General features: G+C 35.4%; 1 protein-coding gene across 4 annotated transcripts in view; it reads left to right on the top strand.

The window, feature by feature from the left end:
• The window catches only part of ARHGAP20 (Rho GTPase activating protein 20), a 149,558-nt gene that overhangs the window by 85,830 nt on the left and 40,970 nt on the right, over positions 1-22,758 (top strand). For 2 of the 4 annotated variants that reach the window (XM_082476851.1, XM_082476850.1), the window contains exons 4-8: positions 804-953; positions 14,070-14,111; positions 15,033-15,117; positions 18,189-18,266; positions 22,556-22,622. In XM_082476851.1, coding sequence (XP_082332977.1) covers positions 804-953; positions 14,070-14,111; positions 15,033-15,117; positions 18,189-18,266; positions 22,556-22,622 — 422 coding nt within the window. Of the gene's footprint in view, positions 1-803; positions 954-3,025; positions 14,112-15,032; positions 15,118-18,188; positions 18,267-22,555; positions 22,623-22,758 lie in introns of those variants that run through there. The other 2 variants (XM_082476852.1, XM_082476853.1) reach the window with 2 other exon arrangements.

The following is a 22,758-nucleotide window of genomic DNA, read 5'->3' as shown; positions in this document are numbered from 1 at the left end:
TAGGTCAAGAGATAGGATAGTGTCAATATCAGGGTTGTAGGGGGGATTAGATAGAAATTATCAAAAAGCAATTTCATTGCCAGCTTAAAAGTAAATCACCTTCTTTGTACCCAGAGATAAATATTAATTGTATCAACTCTACTTAAATATAATACTTCCTGGCATCTTTTTTTTTTTCAGCTTAGTTTAGGGTCTATTTTTAGGCTACAGCTTTTTCAATTTTAGCCAAAATATAAGGGGAAATGGTTTAAAAAGGAAATTTAAAATAATCTTTGCTTCTAAAGACTAGAAAATCATAACCACTCAGTTGGAAATGCATTGTAAATTTCTCTAATTAATTCCAGTTTATATTTTTTAGTGCATATAAAGTGAAATTTTTATAAATATTTTAATAAATAATGTTTATGTTTAATCTTTTATTCAGCCACTCAAATATTTTTGGAAATAAGCAAATTGTAAATAATAAAAGAATTAATTTTTTATAACAGCAGTAAGTTTAAAATTAGGTTTTTGATCCAAATGCAATGCTTAACGTATAGAAAAATAAAGTTGCCAGTTTATGGCTATTTGCTGCCATAAATGGAGGCATGAGGACCAATACATCAAATGTTTCAACGGCCTTTTTGGGCTAAGGTAGCCAAACGTTACAGTTTACTGTGGTAGGCACTGAAGGTAAGAAAAATGAATAAGACGTTCTTTGCCCATGATTAGTGAAAACTGTCCTCTTATAACAAGTATAGAAGTTCTCATAAAATTTAAGAAACAGAATAACAAAAAATCCTGTCTGGTTTTTATCTTTCTAGATATAACAACAACTTTAAGATAAAAAATAAAATAAAATTAAGTGACATGTGGACGGCAAGCTGTGTGGATGAAGTGGGAGAAGGCAACACCAATGCCCTGAAATCCTTTGTCTTAGGCTGGCCCACAGTGAACTTCGTGGCCACTTTCAGGTGAGAACCATAGCTTGTCCTGTATTCACATGGGTTAGCTACTGTGAAATACAGTCAGCTATGTAGTTTCTAGGATGGAGAGAAAAAAAGTTAATTCAGTTTTGTTCCCCTAGTTTTTTAAAGAAAAATATTTTATTCTGATTGATCTATTCTGTTTTGCCAATAAGTTCATTTGTATTCTGAAGCCAATAACTCATCTTTTGGCACACCCAATAAAAACACCTATATGCCTTATGTTTCTCCCAAAGAGTTTTTTATTAAAATATGTGAAATGTAATGGTAAATATTGAGAACTCTTGGAATCATTTACCTTGGTTTAAGCTGTGATTTTTAAAGGGGCTACTGAAACACCTCAAAGACCATGGAAGAGGAATAGAGTGGTCAGAGCTCTAGGACCCCCCCCTCTCCAACATCCCCTTCCCTCATGTTTAGGTATTTTCTTTGTATATTGAGCTTTCAAGTTGGCTTTTTAAACCACTGAAACAGACCTTTTACTGAAACAAATTTTATAAAATACCCCAATTAAGCTTGAATAACTGGTTTACACTCCCAAATTTCTTAAAAACTAGTTTTTAATTATAGAAATAAATTTAATGTCATGAAATAATGTGCTTCCTAAACTGTACATCATGTTCTAATTTGCTATCTATAGAGATGTGACAATCAAAAGCAAATTTATGACTCAAGGAGTGAAAGTCAGTTTCCTAAGACTCACTCCTTGGCTGGGATGGAGTTGGAGAATGTACAAACAGAGAATCTTTGTGCTCTTATCTGAACGTGCTGATTGGCACTTTTCAGTTCAGAGTGAGCATACCAAAACTCAAACTTATGATTTTGAACGATTGCACCCTCAAGTCCAATATTTGTTTTACACTTAAAAGAGCTGGTCTTTATTTCATGCACACATTTTTCTTTCTACTTCTCTTCTCACTACCATCAGACTCCTCAGGCACCATCCTAAAGCCAGATAACTAAATGTTTTAAGCTGTTAATCTTCTAATAAAGGAAAGGCATGCCATTAAATTCTATTATGCACTATTGGCCTACCACAAGATATTAAGAACTTATATGGAAGAAACATGTATTTGTATCATTCTCTGCATATCTTCTTTTCCATGACAGACTTCTCTAGATATTATCAATTCCTATTGTTTAATCTTAGAGTTTACAGCTGAAAGGAAGCGATTTCAAGTGAGGGATGGGACTACATGACGTCTTTAATCAAGGAGTTTCCATAAAACTTTTTTAAGAAGAAGGGAAAATGTAGAAACAAGTTTTGCATACAGTGTAATTCCTCAAAAAGTATAGTACTTTAACTGAGTGATTAACATCACCAGTGATGTTGTGTGAGTATCATCTATGCTTTGATAGAATGTAATGAGGAGCAATTCACTTCTGTGGTATTTCTCCCCCAACCCCATAACCCCAGTCTAATCCTGAGAAAAATATCAGACAAGCCCAAATTGAGGGATGTTCTGTGGGGTTACCTGACCAGTAAGCCTCAAAATTGTCAAGGTCAGAAAAAAAAACAACCAGGAAAAGACACAAAAAAGGTCACTAAGGAGCCATAATAACTAAATGCTATGTGGAATCCTCGAATGCATCCTAGAATAGAAAAAGGACATTAATGGAAAAGCTGGTGAAATCTGAATAGTCAATAGTTTAGTTAATGGTAAGGCACCAATATTGGTTTCTTAGTTTGACAAATGTGCCTTGATAATGTAAGAGGATAACATTAGAGGAAACTAAAACTAGGTGTGAGGTATACAGGGATTCTCTGTACTCAATCTTTGCAACTTTTCTGAAAATCTAAAATTATTTCAAAATTAAAAGATTACTCTTAAAAAAGGAGTGTTGAAGAGTTTGGACTCTGGTACGGCAGAGTGAGGTCTTAACAGACTGACCACTCTATAGATAACAACTGTAAACTCTGAACAAAACACAAACAACAACTCCCTGAAGGTTCTGGAAAGTGAACAAAAGTTGGCAGATTTTGGAGAAGAATTGAAACTTCTTTTTTTTTGTAATTTTATTATTTATTTATTTTTGGCTGTGTTGGGTCTTCATTGCTGCACGCGGGGGCTACTCTTGTTGCAGAGCGCAGGCTCTAGGCACGTGGGCTTGCCCAGTAGTTGTGGCTCGCGGGCTCTAGAGCGCAGGCTCAGTGGTTGTGGCATACGAGCTTAGTTGCTCCGTGGCAAGTAAGATCTTCCCGGACCAGGGCTCGAACCCGTGTCCCTTGCATTGGGAGGTGGATTCTTAACCATTGTGCCATCAGGGAAGCACCGGCACTGGGCAAGTTTTCTGTTTTTAAGGCATTATTAGCCTGAGGAAAGGCTGCAGTCAAATCATCGTGCAGAGCAACTAAACTGATGAAAACCCAGTCTTTCTGGGCTGAAACACCAAAGTACAGAGTCTGGGTCAGCCACAGCCACAGGAACGTGAGGGAGGAAATCTCAAAAAGAAGAGTATCAGAGAAACGAAGCTCCAAATTTTTTGTTTAGACTCTGCGTAAGTCTCTGGCTGAATGCTGAACCACACATGCGTGGAACAGACTTTAAAGGAGCTTGAAGCTAAGGCTAAAAGAATTGAACTGAGGTGCTGCTCAACACAGGTGAAATAGAGTTTGCAGCTTGAATCTAATAAAGTTAGTTGTCTGTTAAAACAAAAACATCATTATTTTGCAAATATAACAAAACTCAGAGTCTCTAAAACACAACATTTATAATGTCTAGAATGTAACCTAAAATTTTTTAACATATGAAGAACCTGAAAAGGAAAAAGATAACAAATAGAAGCCAATCCTGAGATGATCTATTTGTTGAAATTACTGTAAAAGAACTTTAAAGCAGCTCGTACAACTGTGCTCAGTAGGTAAAAGGAAAAGCCAATTGAAATGAATGAAAAGATAGGAAATCTCAGCAGAGAAATAGAAAATATTCTTTAAAAGCCAAATGAAAATTCTAGAACTAAAAATTGTATCTTAAATTTTTAAAAATTCCCTCTGTGGCTTTAGTTGCAAAATGGAAATGAAAGAGAAATGAGTCAGTGAAATTGAAAGTATATCAATAGAAGTTGTCCACTCTGAGGAAGAGAGGAAAAAAAAGATTTTTTTAATGAAAAATACATCAGAGACTTGTAGGAAAACCAAAATGTATAACATACATGTAACGGGAATTCCAGAAAGAGGAGAGACAGGGAACGTGGCAGAATAAATAATGGTTTAAAAACCTCCCAAATTTGGTGAAAGACATAAATGTAAGCTCTGTGAACCCTAAATAGGAGTAATGTGAAGAAAACTTCACCTATTCATGTTATAGACAAACTGCTATAAACCAAAGATAAGAGAAAATCATGAAAGCAGCCAGAAAAAAACAACACATTACATATAGTGGAACAACAATTTGCCTCAACACATTACATATAGTGGAACAACAATTTGCCTCACTGTGGTTTTTTTCATCAGAAATTATGGCTGTTTCAGAGGTCAGTGAAATGACATCTTTAAAGTGTTTAAAGAAGACTCATTAGATTGATCAAGATGGCAGAGTAGGAGGATGTGGAGCTTACCTCCCCCCACAAACACATCAAAAATACATCTATGTGTGGAATAATTCTCACTGAAAACTAACTGGAAACTGGCAGAAAGACTTCTGTACAACCAAGGCTGTAAGAAAGATCCATACGTAATCAGGTAGGAAGGGAAGAAAAGTGATCAGGCCGGGACCTTGCCACTGGGAGGGAACTCAGAGGTAAAGGGAGATTACACAGGCAGAGACCTGCCCTGGGGAGTGAGCAGTTCAAGCCACAGATTGGGCATTCCACTCCCGGCGTCCTACACAGGGGAGACCAACCCCCTTGGCTGGTTGGAGGACTGCTGGAATTAACAGGAAGTCTGTGGAAAACTTAGACTCTGCTTGCACACGTGCCCACACTCATACCCAGAAGCACACACACACACACACACACACACACAAGTTGGCTTGCCCCTGAGGCAGGTTGGAGAGGGCCAATAAAGGATCACTCTAGTGGCTGCCAGTTTCCTGTGACCACCTCAGTGTGCGCCTCAGCTCTGGCAGAGTGAACGCTCAAGCCCCACTTACTCCACGTTGCAGCTCCCCACTGGAGCAAGGGCTGCCATGACTAAAGACAGAGCTTGGACCACCAAAGGCAACTTGGTCCCAGGGTGGCATCTGGGTGGCGTGGCAGTGTCCACTGTTGGTACTTACTTAAGTAGTGCATCAGAAGCAGCCCAGAACTCTATACAACAACCAGTTCACCACTGCTCATGCCCCGATATATGGAGAGAGTTCACATGGACCCCACTTGCCCTGCAGTACAGCTCCCCAGTAAGGTGGAGAGGAGGGAGAAGGACAAAGGGAACTTGGACCCAAGGCTGCCTATGAGCAGATTAAGGAAAATAATTGCAGATTCCTGCACAGGCAACAGATTAGAGACAGCTCAGATATCTGTCTGAGGCCAACATTAGCCAAGGGCCAACACAGGGTCCCCTTGCATCAGCACTGCCCCCTCTGGAGCAAGGCTCCCAGTGCTTGGAGAATTGAAAGCACACACTTAACGGGAACAGAGCCAGCTCAGGACTGAATCTCAGGGTTTCTTCTGCAGCAACTTGAGACCTACTGAGCAGAGAGGAAGTCCTGCCTCACACGTAGCTTCAGCTCTAGCCTATCCATCTCTAGCCACACCCACTACCAAGGCTATAGCTGCCAACACACACTGAGGAAAAATGTGACTTGCATCCACATCAAATCCAGCTCTCCCACCAAAGGCACCAGGCACACACAGTCTGTATAGAGATGCTCCCACATAAGTACACCAGTTCAAGATTATCATACGTAAGTGTTTCACCAAAATTCATAGAGGCAGAGAACATTAAGCAAAATGAAAAGGCAGAGGAACTGGTCTCAATTGAAATAAGAGAAAACCCCTGAGAGAAATAAATAATGAAACAAATAAACAATGTATCAGACAAAGAATTCAAAGCATTTATAATAAAAGTATTAGCTGGATTAGGGAAAAATAAATGAACACAGTGACAATTTTTAACAAGAATCTAGAAAATATGAAAAGACCCAGTTAGAAATGAAGAATTCAATAACCAAAATAAAAAACACTAAAAGGAATAGCAGACTATGTGACCTGGAAGATAGAATAATAAAAATCACCTGATCAGAACAGAAAAAAAAATTTTAATGAGAAAAGTTTAAAAGATCTCTGGGGTAACATTAAGCTTACCAACATTCACATTATAGGAGTCCCAGAAGGAAAAGAGAGGAAGAAAGGGATTGAAAATATATTTCATGAAATTATGGCTGAAAACTTCCCAATCCTGAAGAGAGCAACAGATACCCAGGTATAGGAAGCACAGAGGATCCCAAACAGGACAGGAAGGAGTGACATGTTGTATTCAAAGTGCTGAAAGGGAAAAACTTTCAACCTATGATACTCTACCCAGCAAGATTATCATTTGGAGTCTTAGGAGCGATAAAGGACTTCACAGAAAGCAAAAACTGAAAGAATTCATCAGTACTAAACCTACCCTAAAATAAATGTTAAAGGGTTTTCTCTAAGTGGAAAATAAGTAAGAATCTATATAGGAAAGGGAAAATTCCACTGGGAAAGGCAAATAATAGTAAGAACTGAGGATCAACCACTTAAGTAAACTAGTATGAAAATAAAAAGACAAAAAATTGTAAAAGTAGCTATAACTACAATAAACAGTTAAGGGATAAACATGAAAATGTAAAATATGACATCAAAAACAAACTGTAGGAGGGGGAGTAAAATATATAAATCTTTTAGGATGTGTTTGAACCTAAATGACTACAGTTTAAAATAAGTAGATGTAGTTGTAGGTCAACATATATGAACCCCATGGTCACCACAAATGAAAAACCTACCATAGATACTCAAAAACTAAAAAGAACACAAGCATACTACTAAAGAAAATCATAAAACCACAAGGGAAGAAACAGAAAGAGAAGAAATGACAAGAGAAGAACTACAAAAACTACAAAAAACAACCAGAAAACAAGTAATAAAATGGCAATAAGTACATACCTACTAATAATTACCTTAAATGTCAATGGACTAAATGCTCCAATCAATAGACGTATCTGGCTGATTAGATTTAAAAAAAAAAAAAGCAAGACCCACCTATATGCTGCCTACAAGAGACTCACTTCTGAGCTAAAGACACACACAGACTGAAAGTGAAGGCATGGGAAAATATATTTCATACAAATGGAAAAGACAAGAAAGCTGGAATCTCAATACTCATAGCAGACAAAATAGATTTTTTAAAAGGGTATAACAATAGACAAAAAAGGGCATTATTTTATGATAAAGGGATCAATAAAAGAAGAGGATATTATACTCATTAACATATATGCACCCAATACGGGAGCACCTAAACATGTAAAGCAAATATTAAAAGACATAAAGGGAGAAACTGACAGTAATACAGTAATAGTACGGGATGTTAACACCACACTTACATCAATGGACAGATCATCCAGATAGAAAATAATTAAGGCAACAGTGGTCTTAAATGGCATAATATACCAGGTGGACTTAATAGATAGCTACAGCACACTCCAACCAAACCCAGCAGAATACACATTCTTTTCAAGTGTACATGGAACATTCTCCAGGATAGATCACATACTAGGCCAGAAAACATGTGTCAGCAAATTTAACAGGATAGAAATTATATCAAGCATCTTTTCCAATAACAACTAGAAAACAATTACAGAAAGAAAAATGTGAAAAGCACAAATACTTGGAGACTAAACAACATGCTACTGAAAAGCCAATGGGACAATGCTAAAATCAAAGAAGAAATAAGAAAATACCTTGAGAAAAATGAAAATGGAAACACAACACTCCAAAATCTATAGGATGCAGCAAAAGCAGTTCTAAAAGGGAAGCTTATAGCAATACAGGCCTTCCTCAAGAAACAAGAAAAATCTCAAACAACCTAACCTACCATTTAAAGGAATAGAAAGAAAAGAACAAAGAAAGCTAAAAGTCAGCAGAAGGAAGGAAATAGTAAGGAACAGAAAGGAAACAAATAAAATAGAGACCAAAAAAAAATAGAAAAGACCAATGAAACCAAGAGCTGGTTTTTTGAAAAGATAAACAAAATCGATAAACATTTAGCCAGGCTCACCAAGAAGAAAAGGGAGAGGACCCAAAGAAACAAAATAAGAAATGAAAGAGGAGAAATAACAACTAATATCACAGAGATAACAAAAATCATAAAAGAACTCTGTGAACAGTTGTCCAACAAATTGGCAGCCTAGAAGAAATAGACAAATGTCTAAAAATATACAACCTGCTAACAGTGTATCAAGAGGAAGCAGACAATTTGAGCAGGCTGATCACTAGTACTGAAATTGAATTTGTAATTTTAGAAAACATACTAGCAAACAAAAGTTCAGGACCAGATGGCTTCACAGGAAAATTCTACCAAATATATAAAGAAGAGTTAATTCCTATCCTTCTCAAACTATCCCAAAAAGTTGAAGAGGAGGGGGCACTCCCAGACTCATTCTACGAGGCCACCATTACCCTGATACCAAAACCAGGCAAAGACACTGCAAAAAAAGAAAATTACAGGCCAATATCTTTGATGAATATACATGCAAAAATCCATAACAAAATATTAGCAAACGGAATCCAACAGTATATAGAAAGAATCATACGCCATGATGAAGTGGGATTTATTCCAGGGACACAAGGATGCTTCAGCATTTGCAAATCAATCAGTATGATATACCACATTAACAAATGGAAAGATAAAAATCACATCATCATCTCAATAGACGCAGAAAAAGCATTTGACAAAATTCAACATCCATTCATGATAAAAACCCTCATCAAAGCTGGATTAGAGGGAACATATCTCAACATAATAAAGAGCATTATGACAAACCCAGAGCTAACATCATATTCAATGGTGAAAACCTGTTGTTCCTCTAAATTCAGGAACAAGAGAAGGATGCTCACTCTCACCACTTTTATTTAACATAGTATTGGAAGTCAGTGCCACAGCAGTCAGACAAGAAAAAGATATGAAAGACATCCAAAGTGAAAGAGAAGAAGTAAAACTGTCACTATGCTGATGACATGGTACTATGTATAGAAAACCCTAAAGTCTCCACCCAAGACTATTAGAACTAATAAATGAATTCAACAAAGTTGCAAGATATGAGCTTAATATACATAAATCTGTTGCTTTTCTATACACTAATACTGAACTATCAGAAAGAGAAAGCAAGAAAACAATCCCGTTTAAAATCACATCAAAAAGAATAAAATGCTTAGGAATAAACTTAACCAAGGAGGTGAAAGACCTATACACTGAAAACTATGAAACACTGAAGGAAATTGAAGATGATACAGAGAAATGGAAAGATATCTCATGCTCTTAGATTTGAAGAATTAATATTGTTAAAGTGACCATACTACCCAAAGCAATCTACAGATGTATTGCAATCTGTATGAAAATACCCATGATATTTTTCACAGAACTGAACAAATAATCCTAATATTCATATGGAAATACAAAAGACCCTGAATTGCTGAAGCAACCTTGAGAAAAAAGGACAAAGCTGGAGGTATCACCCTCACAGACTTCAAACTGTACTACAAAGCTACAATAATCAAAACAGCATGATACTGGCACAAAAACAGATACATAGATCAATGGAATAGAAGAGAGAGCGCAGAAATAAACTCACACACCTACAGTCAGTTAATCTACAACAAAGGAGGCAAGAATATACAATGGAGAAAATAAAGTCTCTTCAATAAGTGGTACTAGGAAAACTGGACATCTACATGTAAAACAATGAGATCGGAACATCCCCTCATACTGTATACAAAAATAAAGTCAAAGTGGATTAAAGGCCTAAATGTAAGACCAGAAACCATAAAACTCATAGAAGAAAACATAGGCAGAACACTCTGACATAAACAGTAACAATATTTTTTTGAATCTATTTCCTAAGGTAAAATAAATAAAAGCAAAAATAAAGAAATGAGATCTAATTAAACTAAGAGCTTTTGCATAGCAAAGGAGACCACTGACAAAACAAAAAGACAACCTACAGAATGAGAGAAGATATTTGAAAATATGATCAACAAGGGGTTAATATCTAAAGTATTTAAACAGCTCGTGCAACCCACTATCAAAAAAAACAAACACCCAATCCCAAAATAGGCAGAAGACCTGAATAGACATTTTTCCAAAGCTGACTTACAGCAGGCACATGAAAAGATGCTCAACATTGCTAATTATTTGAGAAATGCAAATCAAAACAATAATGAAATATCACCTCACACCTTTCAGAATGGTTGTCATCAACAAGAACACAAATAGCAAATGTTTTCGAGGATGTGGATAAAAGGGAACCCTTGTACACTGTTAGTGAGAATGTAAATTGGTGCAGCCACTGTGGAAAACAGTATGGAGGCTCTTCAAAAAAAACTAAAAACTACCACAGGACCCAGCAGTTTCACTCCTGGATATATATACAGAAAAAAAAACGAAAACACTAATTCAAAAAGATACATGTACCCAATGTTCATAATGGCATTATTTACAATAGCCAAGATATGGAAGCAACCCAACTGTCCATCAACAGATGAATGGATAAAGATGTGGTGTATATTTACATATACATACACACACACACACAATGGAGTATTACTCAGACATAAAAAAGAATGAAATTCTGCCATCTGCAGCAATGTGAATGGACCTTGAGAATATTATGGTTAGTGATGTATGTCAACAAAAGACAAATACTGTATAATATCACTTATATGTGGAATCTAGAAAGTAAATCGAATGGATATAGAAAAACAGAAACAGACTCAAAGATACAGAAAACAAAGTAGTGGTTACCAGTGGGGAGAAGGAAGGGGGGAGGGGCACGTTAGGGGTATGGGATTAAGAGATACAAACTACCCTGTATAAAATAAATAAGCAACAAGGATATATTGAACAGCACAGGGAATTATAATTATTATTTTATAATAACTCTTACTGTAATATAATCTATAAAAATACTGAATCACTATACTGTACACCTCAAATATAATACTGTAATTCAACTATACTTCAGTTAAAAAATTAAGTATTTAAAGAAAAAGCTTTCAACCTAGAATACTATATCTAGCAAAAATATCCTTCAAAAATATTTTTAAACTCTAAGAATTTATCACCAGCAGAACTGTACTACAAAAAAATAAATGCTGACAGAAATTTTTCAGCCTGAAGTGAAATGATATGAGAGAGTGGCTCAGATCTTTACCAAGGAGTAAAGAACATCAGAAATCATTTATATATCAGGAAATATTAAGAAAATCTAGTTCATGATCACTTTAAAATGCTGTCAGGCTAACAGCTCAAGAAGCAGTCTTTCATAGCCAGTCACTCTAATATCTATAAAGAAACAAAAATGTGGACTAATAGCTTTGAAATCTAAGACTGACAATCAACTGTCAGAATCTGTAAGGAATTCCCAGTTAAGTCAGATTGGGGGAAGAGCAGCCAATAAATGTGAACTTCCCATGCTTTACCTTTGGAAATGGGGTAGACAGCACATCTTGAAAAAGGCTGAAAGGAATGTCATATCTCTATCACTACTTGGACCCTGATTCACAAACCTAGGATCTATATCTGTCAGAAAAATAGGAACTGGACCTTAATTTTAAGATAACTATACAGTAAAATGGGAACGTTGTTTAGAAGATACAGAAAGTATTTAAATCTGACGATGATCTATCTACAGGAAGAATCAGAAGAAAAATATTTTAAATTAGGTACCTAGTATGAATCCTATTCTGCAAACTCAGGTATGCAGCAAAAGCCTGTTTATGTATAGATCAAATTAAAACCTACCTTGAGCCCCCATTTTGCCAGGCTTTTAGGAAATTAAATTTTCTTCTTTACTGGAACCCCTGTTTTCTTAGGGTAGAACTAGGATATGGGAGACTTCTGTGATGTCTTCAAAACAGATGAACAGTCTGACCTTCAGTCTCTTTGTGGCCACTGCTGACATTATCTCTGCTATGCCCAGAGTTGTTCTTTGACATCCGAAATGCTCTGATTCCTTGCCACTTGTGGGCTGCAGGTATCTTAGCTGATGTAAAAACCTTGGTGCCTACGAACAAGCCTCCCCACTTGCTCCTTATAACCATTTCCTCTGGGGACTTTCTGTTTCTTAGGCACCTCAACTGAGTGACATATGGTTCCCAGCTAACTCTTAGGGATAACAGACTCTATCTCCTCCCAAGTTAGAGGGAATCTTTCCAATCTGTCTTACCCTTTTTCTTTCTCTAAGATATACTGCTTTCTTCTCTACTGGCTCTTATCATAGGTGTTTATTAAACTCAGAGCTAACCTTGATTTTGGAGTACTTCCGTTTTTAGTTCTGTAAAAATGCCTGAGATGAATAAGTACTAAGGAAAGAGAAGCCCTGGATTCTTGCATAGAGCAGGAGATGGGGAAAATACAAGAAGATTACCAAATCAATGTCAATGAATTAACCTGATGCACTTCATAATTTGTTTATTTTAAAGTAATTGTATGCTACATATTCAAACAATGGAACACTATACAGCAATGAGAATGAACAAGCTAAAACCACATGCAGTAATATGGATGTCTCACAAATATAATGTTGAATGAAAGAATCCAGATACAAAATAGTACATACTATATGGTTACATTTATGTAAAGTATCCAAACAAACAAAACTATTCTATTTTGTTAGAAGTCAGTAGTGGGAACTAGTGCCTGAAAAGGAACACAGGGAGACCTTCCAAGGTGGTTTTCTGTTTCATAATCTGGGTGCTGGTCACATGGGTGTGTTCAATTTGTGAAAATTCTTCAAACAGTACATTTAAGCATTGTACAGTTTATGTGTCTTACATATCAATTAAAAGTTCAAAAAATACTAAGTGTCTAAAGGGGTAATTTTCTTTAATTGCTTTGAAAAAAGTTTTAAGGTCTAAAGAAAACTCATCTATTTTTCAACACAGATTTTTGCTAAATAAGTGTAATATTTGACATAAATGAACCTAGAAAATCTTCTGTTTATGAAAGGAGAAGACATCAAAGATTGTAAGGAGTTGTGAAAGATGAAAATTGGTCAGTGGCAAAGGAGATATAATGCACTTTCTGATTACCAATTCTGGGAGATTGCTTATGGAGAAAATTGCTAAGCTACAAAGAAACAAATTACAAATATTTGTTAAGTATATTTTTCTGGAACAAGAAAATAACTAGGGTTTCCAACTTCTTTGAGAAGATTAGAAACATGATTTTTAAAGCTAATGAGCAATAATGCCATATAGAAATAAACTTTATTTTTAACTTTAAGAATTAAATGCAGCAGTGACTTCAGCAGTAAAATTAATAATAGTTATTTAGTTGTTAATGAATTGATCTTAATCAGAGGATTATAGTAATTAAGAATAAGTTCTGTGAACTCATTGGCTAAATTATAGTTCTGCCATATGTATAGAGAAATAAGTGTTTCTTTTCCTGACAACCAACTGGTTTCTGGGCCAAGATATTTCCATCGATGTGCCAGATTTCTCCTTAACCTCTTTAATCTCAAATGAAGCATATTTTCTATTTGCATGGCACTTAAAACTACAAAAACACTCTGAGATAATTAGCCCAGTTTTACAGATGTGGAAATCGAAGCTTAGCGATGTTAAGTGATTTGCCCATGATGATATATCTTGCATATATTTTTGAAACAAGGTGTTTGGATTCCAAATCAAGTACGCTTTCCACTATCTGGATACCACTTGTAAAAGAGCCATAAAGAAAGTAGGTCTGTCTTGGATCTGTCCAAGAGGTTTTAATAAAACTACGCTTAACTGTGTAGTTCTGCCTAATGGACATTTTCACTTCAGGGTTCTTCAGAACACAATCATGCCAGGGTTGCAGTTGTGTACACCCACATCAATAACAACAGGTTGTTGATATTTCGTTTGGATTGACAATCTTAATTTGTTAGAAATAAGTATTTTATGTGGTTTAATTTTGTCTCCCATTTTCTTTCATTGTAGTTCTCCAGAACAGAAGGACAGATGGCTCTCTCTCCTTCAGAGGTATTTTTTCCAGTATTTATATATATATATATATATATACTTTAATCTTTAAGTTGTAGTTGAATGAATTAAATTTTTCTCTGCAGAGATGTGCCCCAAACTATCCCCCTTTGCCTTAGTAGAAATTGTTCATTTGTCCTCAAAATAAGCTGTTTAGACTGTACACTAACAACTACTTACTGTAAATAATGTTCTGTCATTACATGTATTTCTTTCTTACTAGGAAGGAGAACACTGAGGTCTGGTTAGATCATTCTAGACAGAAATTAGTCAGTAATCTCTCCCATCTCTTTCGGTGTCTCCAACCTACCATGTGGAGCTAACAGTTTCCTCAAAGCATGTATTAAGTTTCCATACATGGAGGTTTTCTGCTGAGGACCTCAAAATTCAATTATTTTCCCTACCTTTGAGCATTCAGACTAAAATGGTCAATTGAGGTTCATCTCTTATTCCCATAGTCCTTCCCTGCTCTCCCTTCCCAAGCATGGAGACGACCAAGATATATACTGCACTGGAGAGCTCAATGAGAAATAAAAGGCCATTGTTTTGGTTTGGTCTAGTAAAGTATTATATATGCTCCTGTACTTATCACTAAGATTCTGGGCCTGTCCAGAGAAGGTAGGGAAGCTTTGAGGGTAAAACACCACCCAGAGGTGCCTTAACCCGACTGTACTTCTCAAGCCTCAGTTGAAATGGATCTCCTCTTCTTTTTTGTGCCCATGCCTAATGTCCTGAGAATTTTTTAAAATTCTCTTCCAACCCATAATGTAATCTGACTTTGCTGAGTCTCTCCATCTGTCTTTTTAAAAATAGCATATAAGTATATTGAAAATAATAGCAAAATAGATTGATTTAAAAATAAGCCATTGGCAAAATCCATCTGACTCAGTGTTGTTTTGGGTTGTTGTTGCATTTGATTAGATACATCAATCTAGAGAAAGAGAAGGACTACCCGAAGAGCATTCCCCTCAAAATCTTCGCCAAGGACATTGGGAATTGTGCCTATGTAAGTGTTTCTAAGCCAGAAAATTAAATTCCAAGTCCCTGCATAAGGCAGTACACCATGAATAAAAAGAGAGACAGGCAGGCAGACAGACAGACAGTCTGTGTATGTGCTGTGGAAGGTAGGCATTTAGAAATACCATTATGAGAAAGTGCATTTTCTGGGGTATCTGTGTATCTTTGTTCATATGAAAAGTAACCCTAGAGAAAATGAAGCAAGAGAAATTCATATTAATTACAGTATTTAACATTTACACTTGGAAAGAATATTGCCTGTCAGATGTCTCTTTCCTCCCTCTGGCATTAATGTTTCTCTGGATCCCTTCAGTAGCAGCTGCAGAGGCTTGTAGTAAAGACATTTCCACAAGGAGATATTTCCTATTAGTATTAAGCAATGTTTTCCAACTTGTCACTTCTTAAGTAGAGAGTGGGTTTTGGAATGTTCTTCATTCTTTGAAGAACTTTGGAAAGTTCTTCATTCAAGTATTGAATTCCTCAGATTAATAAATGGATGAGCTGGGAGAGAGAACGTTTTTAATGGATCAGCATATTCTACCTCATGGTTTTTATCATTTTGGTCAATAAAAATTAAGTTTGTTTAGCCCTAGTTATTATGTGGAATTTTATGACTGAAATATCATGCCAAGACGTTATCAATGATGCACAAAGTGGAAATGAATATTTTTATGATACTGTGGTTTGCCACACTTCATAGCAGCCCTAGATCACACAGAATAGTTTTGTGTGTGGAAAAATATGTAGTACAAAACAGCTATGTTTTGGGCAAAAGTCATGCAAATGTTCTAACATGTGTGCTAGATGTCACTGCCTGAGGGAAATGCTCAAATGTGTATGCTATGAGACTACAGACATCTTCTGTCGTAAAGAGGAAAAAATCACCACTGTTTTTCTGCCGGCTTTGATTCGGTTGTTATGGCAGTTGGTTACGTTCAGGATTTTCATGGAAAAACCCTTGAATTTTTTCCAACACTTTCAGTGTATGGAAAGTGTGTGCTTGAGAAAGGACTGGTTTTGGAAAAGAAGACGAGATGTGGTTGAATTGGGTGCTCTGTTTTATCACTGGTACCCTGGTTAAAGTCCATGATGCTATGACACACGGTCCTCTGCTCTCTGAAGTTGTTCTGTGGCAAGAGTCTCCTTTCAGGGAGCCCTGCTTGCAGAGTGATTCCCCCCAAACAGCAGTGCATGTATGAGAAGCATTCTTTATCCTTGGCCTCTAGTTATGCACAACCTGTTAGTGAATTCTGCTAATATGGGAAAAAAATAGCCACATTCTCAGTTTTGTCTCTTTATTTTATTTGTTTACTAGGCAAAGAACACTTATCTGCTAAAATTCATTTGTTTTGTCTACCCGAGAGGCATGCAGGAAAAAAAAAACACATCCTATAATTATTATTTTGAACATATATACCTAATATTAAGAAAAATCATTATCTTAGAAACCAGGTACATTGGGAGTGATTATTAGTATTACAGGATAGATCCTTCACTTTACAAAAGACTTTATAGAGTGTTTCTTTAAATTAAATGAAAGGGTTTTCAGACTCAAAAGAAAAAAGCAGAAGCCTTTCATGATATTTTATCTCAAGTTAAAGCCCAGTATGTAAAACATCTCTGCCATTCTGGTAGAAGACAAACACTGAGCCTTCCCTGTTCATTTCTGAGATACTTTTGCTTAATCCTTGGAGCTATAAGGAACACCATTTGAAATCAGTTAACAAACTTGAGGCAATTTGTCATGTCAAGTAATAGGCTTACAGAGAATAAATACTGTAATGGAGAGATAAGTGATGAGTTATCAGTAGATTTAGCTTAGCTTTATTTTTAGATCATTTTGTTTCCGTTTATGTTACTTATTTGTGCCATTTAAGCCTTATCAGGGACACAGCACTAATTGCTCATTTATCCAATAATTATAATATGTAAAACCTACCCTATGTGCATAGTAAATATTTTTTTTTAATTTTTATTTTATATTGGAGTATAGTTGATTAACAATGTTGTGTTAGTTTCAGGTATACAGCAAAGTGATTCAGTTACACAGTACATATACATGTATCTATACCTTTTCAAATTCTTGTCTCGTTTAGGTTATTACAGAGTATTGGGCAGAGTTCCTTGTGCTATACAGTAGGTCCTTGCTGGTTATCTATTTTAAATATAGCAGTGTGTACATGTCAATCCCAAACTCCCAATATTTCTTTTTTGATAGCATAGCATTGTCTTATATTTAAATAATGTCTATTTAGAGTTCAGTGAACTCTATAGATATCTCGGAATCTCGTTAATTCCATTTCTCTTTCTTGTGAACTCTTTATTTTTAAATAGTAATTTCTCAATGTAGTTTAGCATTTAGCACAGGGCTATTATAGATACCCTATTCAGTGGCAGAGTTGGTAACAGAATTGAGCTTTCTAAAATTTTCCATTTGTTTGCTAGGCTCATTGGTTTTAAGGCCTCTACAGATTTCAACAATGAAAATCTCAGCAGCCACAGTGCCTGACATACAGAAAGTGCTCAATAAATAGTGGGGGTTTTTTAAAGATGTCTTTTGTAACCATTTCTTATTCTCATTTTACCTGAACTGACTTTACCATACAAAGAAATGAAAACCCACACTGTGAAAACAGTACTCAGAAAGAAATAGAAAGTAATCTAATGCTCTCCCTTTTTTACTGCACAATGCTTAATGGAAATAGTCATGGACATGATGCAGAGGACCAACCTCACTGATTTTTTTTGTTTGTTTGATTGGGAGGGTGGTCCTGTCTCTCTGAAATATATTTATTCTTTTTATTTCTGGCTTAAGTTCTTATATTTTTGAGTCATATATTCTTTATTTTAAGAGGAAGAGATGTTTTATTAAAAGGCATAATATATAATGTAATGAAAGTAAATTATCAAGGGTTTGTGTTCTTCTTAAGTTGTGCTTTACTCTGTCAACACTTGAAATCAGGATTTGCCTATGGATAATCATTTGACAATAATTATTTGTTCACCTGTTTTAAAATTCTTTATTTATAGCTGTATTTCTTATTTCTTTTTTTTCCACAGTCTAAAACTATAACAGTAACGAATTCAGATACAGCAAATGAAGTTATCAACATGTCACTGCCAATGTTAGGGATAACTGTAAGTTACTCTGCTAGATATTCTTAATTAAAAACAAACTTTGATACTTTGATTCTTATAAATATTATCCCTTCCATCATAAGACAGCTGATTATTAGAGATACCAGTCATATTTTGTCCCCAGAAATGTAGAAAAGAAGGACAGTAAAGTTTTTTATTCTTTTTGAGGGTTTGGTTTGGTTTTGTTTTGTTTTGTTTTTAACTGAAGTGTAGTTGAATTACAACATTATTGGGTTGGCCAAAAAGTGTGTTTGATTTTTTCAGTAACATCGTATGGAAAAACCCAAACTAACATTTTGGCCAACCTAATAGTTTCAGGTGTACAACATAGTGATTTGATGTTTTTATAGATTATACTGCATATAAAGTTATTATAAAATATTGGCTATATTCCCTGTGCTGTACATTACATCCATGTATCTTATTTATTTTATACCTAGTAGTTTATACCTCATAATCCCCTTCACCTATCTTGCCCTTCCTCCTACCCTACAACTCACTGGTAACACTAGTTCTCTGTATGTCTGTTTCTGTTTTGTTATATCTGTTTGTTTGTTTTATTTTTTAGAATCTACATATAAATGAATACATACAGTATTTGTCTTTCTCTAGTCTATCCATGTTGTTGCAAATGACAAAATTTTCATTCTTATTTATGGCTGAGTAATATTCCACTATACATATATACACACACACATACACACACACACACACACACACAAATACACACACACACCACATATTCTTCATCCATTTATCTGTTGATCGACTCTTGGGTTGCTTCAATATCTTGGATATTATAAATAATGCCACTGTGAACATTGGGGTGCGTGTATCTTTTCAAATTAGTGTTTTTGTTTTCTTTGGATATATTCCCAGGAGTGGAATAGCTGGATCTTATGGTAATTCTATTTTTAGTTTTTTGAGGAACCTCCATACTATTTTCCACAAGGGCTGCACCAATTTACATTCTTACCAACAGTGTACAAGGGTTCCCTTTTATCTACATCCTTGAAAATATTTGTTACTTGTGGTTGTTTTGATGATAGCCATTCTTAAAGGTGTGAGGTAATATCTCATTGTTTTGATTTGCATTTCTCTGATGATTAGTGATGTTGAGCATCTTTTCATGTGCCTGTTAGCTAGCCATCTGTAAGTCGTCTTTGGAAAAATGTCTATTCAGGTCTTCTGCCATTTTGGGATTGGATTGTTTGTTTTTTTGATATTGAGTTGTATGAGCTGTTTAAACATTTTGGATATTAACCCCTTGTTGGTCATATCATTTGCAAATATCTTCTGCCATTCTGTAGGTTGTCTTCTTGTTTTGTCAGTGGTCTCCTTTGCTCTGTAAAACCTTTTACTTTAATTGGGTCTCATTTCTTTATGTTTGCTTTTATTTGTTTTGCCTTGGGAGATAGATGCAAAAAAATATTGTTACTGTTTATGTCAAAAAGTGTTCTGCCTGTGTTCTCTTCTAGGAGTTTTATGGTTTCCAGTCTTAACATTTAGGCCTTTAATCCATTTTGACTTTATTTTTGTACATGGTAGGGGAAATATTCTAATTTCAGTTTTTATGTGCAGCTGTCTGGTTTTCCCAATACCACTGTTGAAGTGACTTTATTTTCTCCATTGTATATTTTTTCCTCCTTTGTTGTAGATTAATTGACCATATACATGTGGGTTTATTTCTGGGTTCTCTATTCTGTTGCGTTAATCTATGTGTCTGTTTTTGTGCCAGTATCATACTGTTTTGATTACTGTAGCTTTGTAGTATCATTTGAAGCCAGGGAGCATGATACCTCCAGCTTTGTTCTTTTTTCTCAAGAATGCTTTGGCTATTTGGGGTCTTTCATGGTTCCATACAAATTTTAGGATTATTTGTTCTAGTTCTGTGAAAAATGTCATGGGTATTTTGATAGGGATTGCATTAAATGTCAGTTGCTTTGGGTAGTGTGGACATTTTAACAATATTAATCCTTCTAATCAATGAACATGAGTTATCTTTCCATTTATTTGTCTCATGTTCGGTTTCTTTTATTAATGTTTTATAATTTTCAGAGTATAGGTCTTTTGCCTAGGACAGTAAAGCCTTAATATTAGCTTAATATTGAGTGCTCTTCTTCCACTCCCATTTTATAACCTGTGTGAACTGAAAAGCATAATAAGATTAGACTATAATTTTAGAGTGATAATAATATGCATTTTAATTTTATATGCTATACATATACAGTTAGGGGGTTTTTTGGTATAAAATTCTCCTTTCAACTTCCTTTCCCCCTTCTCACTTGTCACTATATGACTATTCTTTCCCTATCTCCTCTCCTGATTCTTCCTTCTTACCTAATTATTCACTTATCCCAAGAGTCAGTCAGTCTTAGGATGATGAATTCTGAAGGATTTGCTCTACAGTAGAATTTTTACATAAAGAACATATAGCTAATAACCATATTCACTGGCTGCAGGTCCAGAGGATAAGATAGATGGTACCTCCTATTGAATCTGTAAATTTAAAAGTAAGCTTTGAATTAGATCATGGATTTAAAGATTTTTAGTATGGACACCACATTTTCCCCAGTTTTGCTTTTAGCTTCTGCTTCTTTCTGTTTCATGCGGCAATGGTGAGTTTTCGAAATTTTATTAATAGGGAAGATTGGAATGTTTGAGGATGAGGTAGGGAAAAAGAATCGGAAAGTTCTCATGTCCTCCCTACCAGTATATAAAAACCACACAGTAGGTACTTGTATTAAAGGGAATGACTTTCAGAAGGATGGAACTAAAGGAAGCACTTGAACAACACCATTTCTTGAGTGAGATTCTCTATAAGTATGAAAACATGGTGTTACTAAGATGTGACATAACATATATTTAAGATATGCCATAGTCTTAACTGTATTTCAGTTTGCTTTTACACATTGCTATTATAAGCCCTTAAGAACTCAGGGCAACCACAATTTAGAATAATAAATCTGATTTATTTTAGTGAAATTTAATAATATATTTAAGATGTAAATAAATATATATGCACTGAATAAAGCAGGCACCTCTGCATTGATTTCTAAGCTTATATAATTATACATTGGAAGAGAATGAGTAGTTTAAGGGAAGGGAGATTATTAATGACATGACTCATTTTCTTATTTATGCTTTCCTTTTGGATAAAGTGATTAAATCTCATCATACCAAAAATATTTCTGTTCAATATAATTAGGAATTGAGGCTGTTTGGTTGTACTGTTCTAAGGGATTATTAAGGTGTTTTCAGACACTACAAAAAAAAGAAATGATCATTATTAGATTGCTCTTCCTGTTTGCAATAAAAATTTTTTGACCAGAGGATAGTGAAGGAAGTGACAGAGTAGGGGAGGGTATTGAGAGGGGTAATCTCCTAGCCAGGACCCTTCATTACAAGGTCAAGGTCCTGATTTTTAATCAGAAGATAAAGGCAAGAATATTAAATATTGTCAGTCTGTTGTAATTTCATTTAAAACATTTTTGCTTTATCTTCTGGAGGATACAGCAAAGTCTGTATAATTTAGTATTATTTCTTTCAAGTGGGAGTTTCAATATTGCTGGGTTGTAATTCCGCTAGTGAACAGTTTCATTGTTCCCCATAACTGGGCCTATTCTCTAGACAGAATTCTTGTCCTTTCTGTCCCTAGGCCTGGACTTGCCCAAAAATAAAGCCAGTGTGGATTGTGCCAGCTACCTATCTCCTCTCCTCAAAGCCCGTTGGTCATTCTTCTTCCACTCAGAAGCAGCTAAGCTAATAATCAGCCTTTGAGACTTTACTTTTTCATCACAGACACAGCAGTGTAGTGGCTTTCTGGATAACAAGGTTGTCTTTGCAGGGACATGTTGGAGATTAAGTCCAATATTCTCTGAGAAGTTTAGAGATAGCAGAAGGCAGGACTCTGAAGAAGATAGATTTATCTTTTAGAAAACCAGGAAGTTTCTGCTTACTTTGTAAAAAGGCATATATATGATTTCATATTCTGTGGGCTACCCATAATAGTGAGGGCCTGATTCTGTTGCAGTTCATGAATCCCTAGTCATCCCTAGGGAAAAAGGGCAGGATTCCTTAGTCCTCTGTTGGAGATTAGAGAGGGAGAGATGGTTTGTAGGAATCAGCACTGCCATCTTCAAAGGCCATATCCACCCCCATGAACCTGAAAAGCATTTATATTGTCCCTGGTTTTTCTTTTTTGCAAAACATAAAATTGCCAAAAAAAAAAGTATCCTCATTCATTTACCAAATGTGAAAGAATTATAGTTAATTATTTTATCTCCAAGGGCTCTGAGAGAGAGTACCAGTTATGGGTCAATTCTGGCAAAGAAGAGGCACCATACCCACTTATTGGTAAGTTTCTATGAAAATATAAGATAGGATTGATTGTGTTTTAATTATAATTCTAAATGTCTCAGAGAATTGGTCATATGGTCCTAAATTTCAATACTATTAAATATTAATCTTCTATAATATTCATATATTAATT

The sequence above is a fragment of the Balaenoptera physalus genome (genome assembly GCF_965194825.1).
Source record: "Balaenoptera physalus genome assembly, chromosome: 10".
Taxonomy (NCBI): Eukaryota; Metazoa; Chordata; class Mammalia; order Artiodactyla; family Balaenopteridae; genus Balaenoptera; species Balaenoptera physalus.
This window is presented reverse-complemented; position numbering and strand designations above follow the sequence as displayed.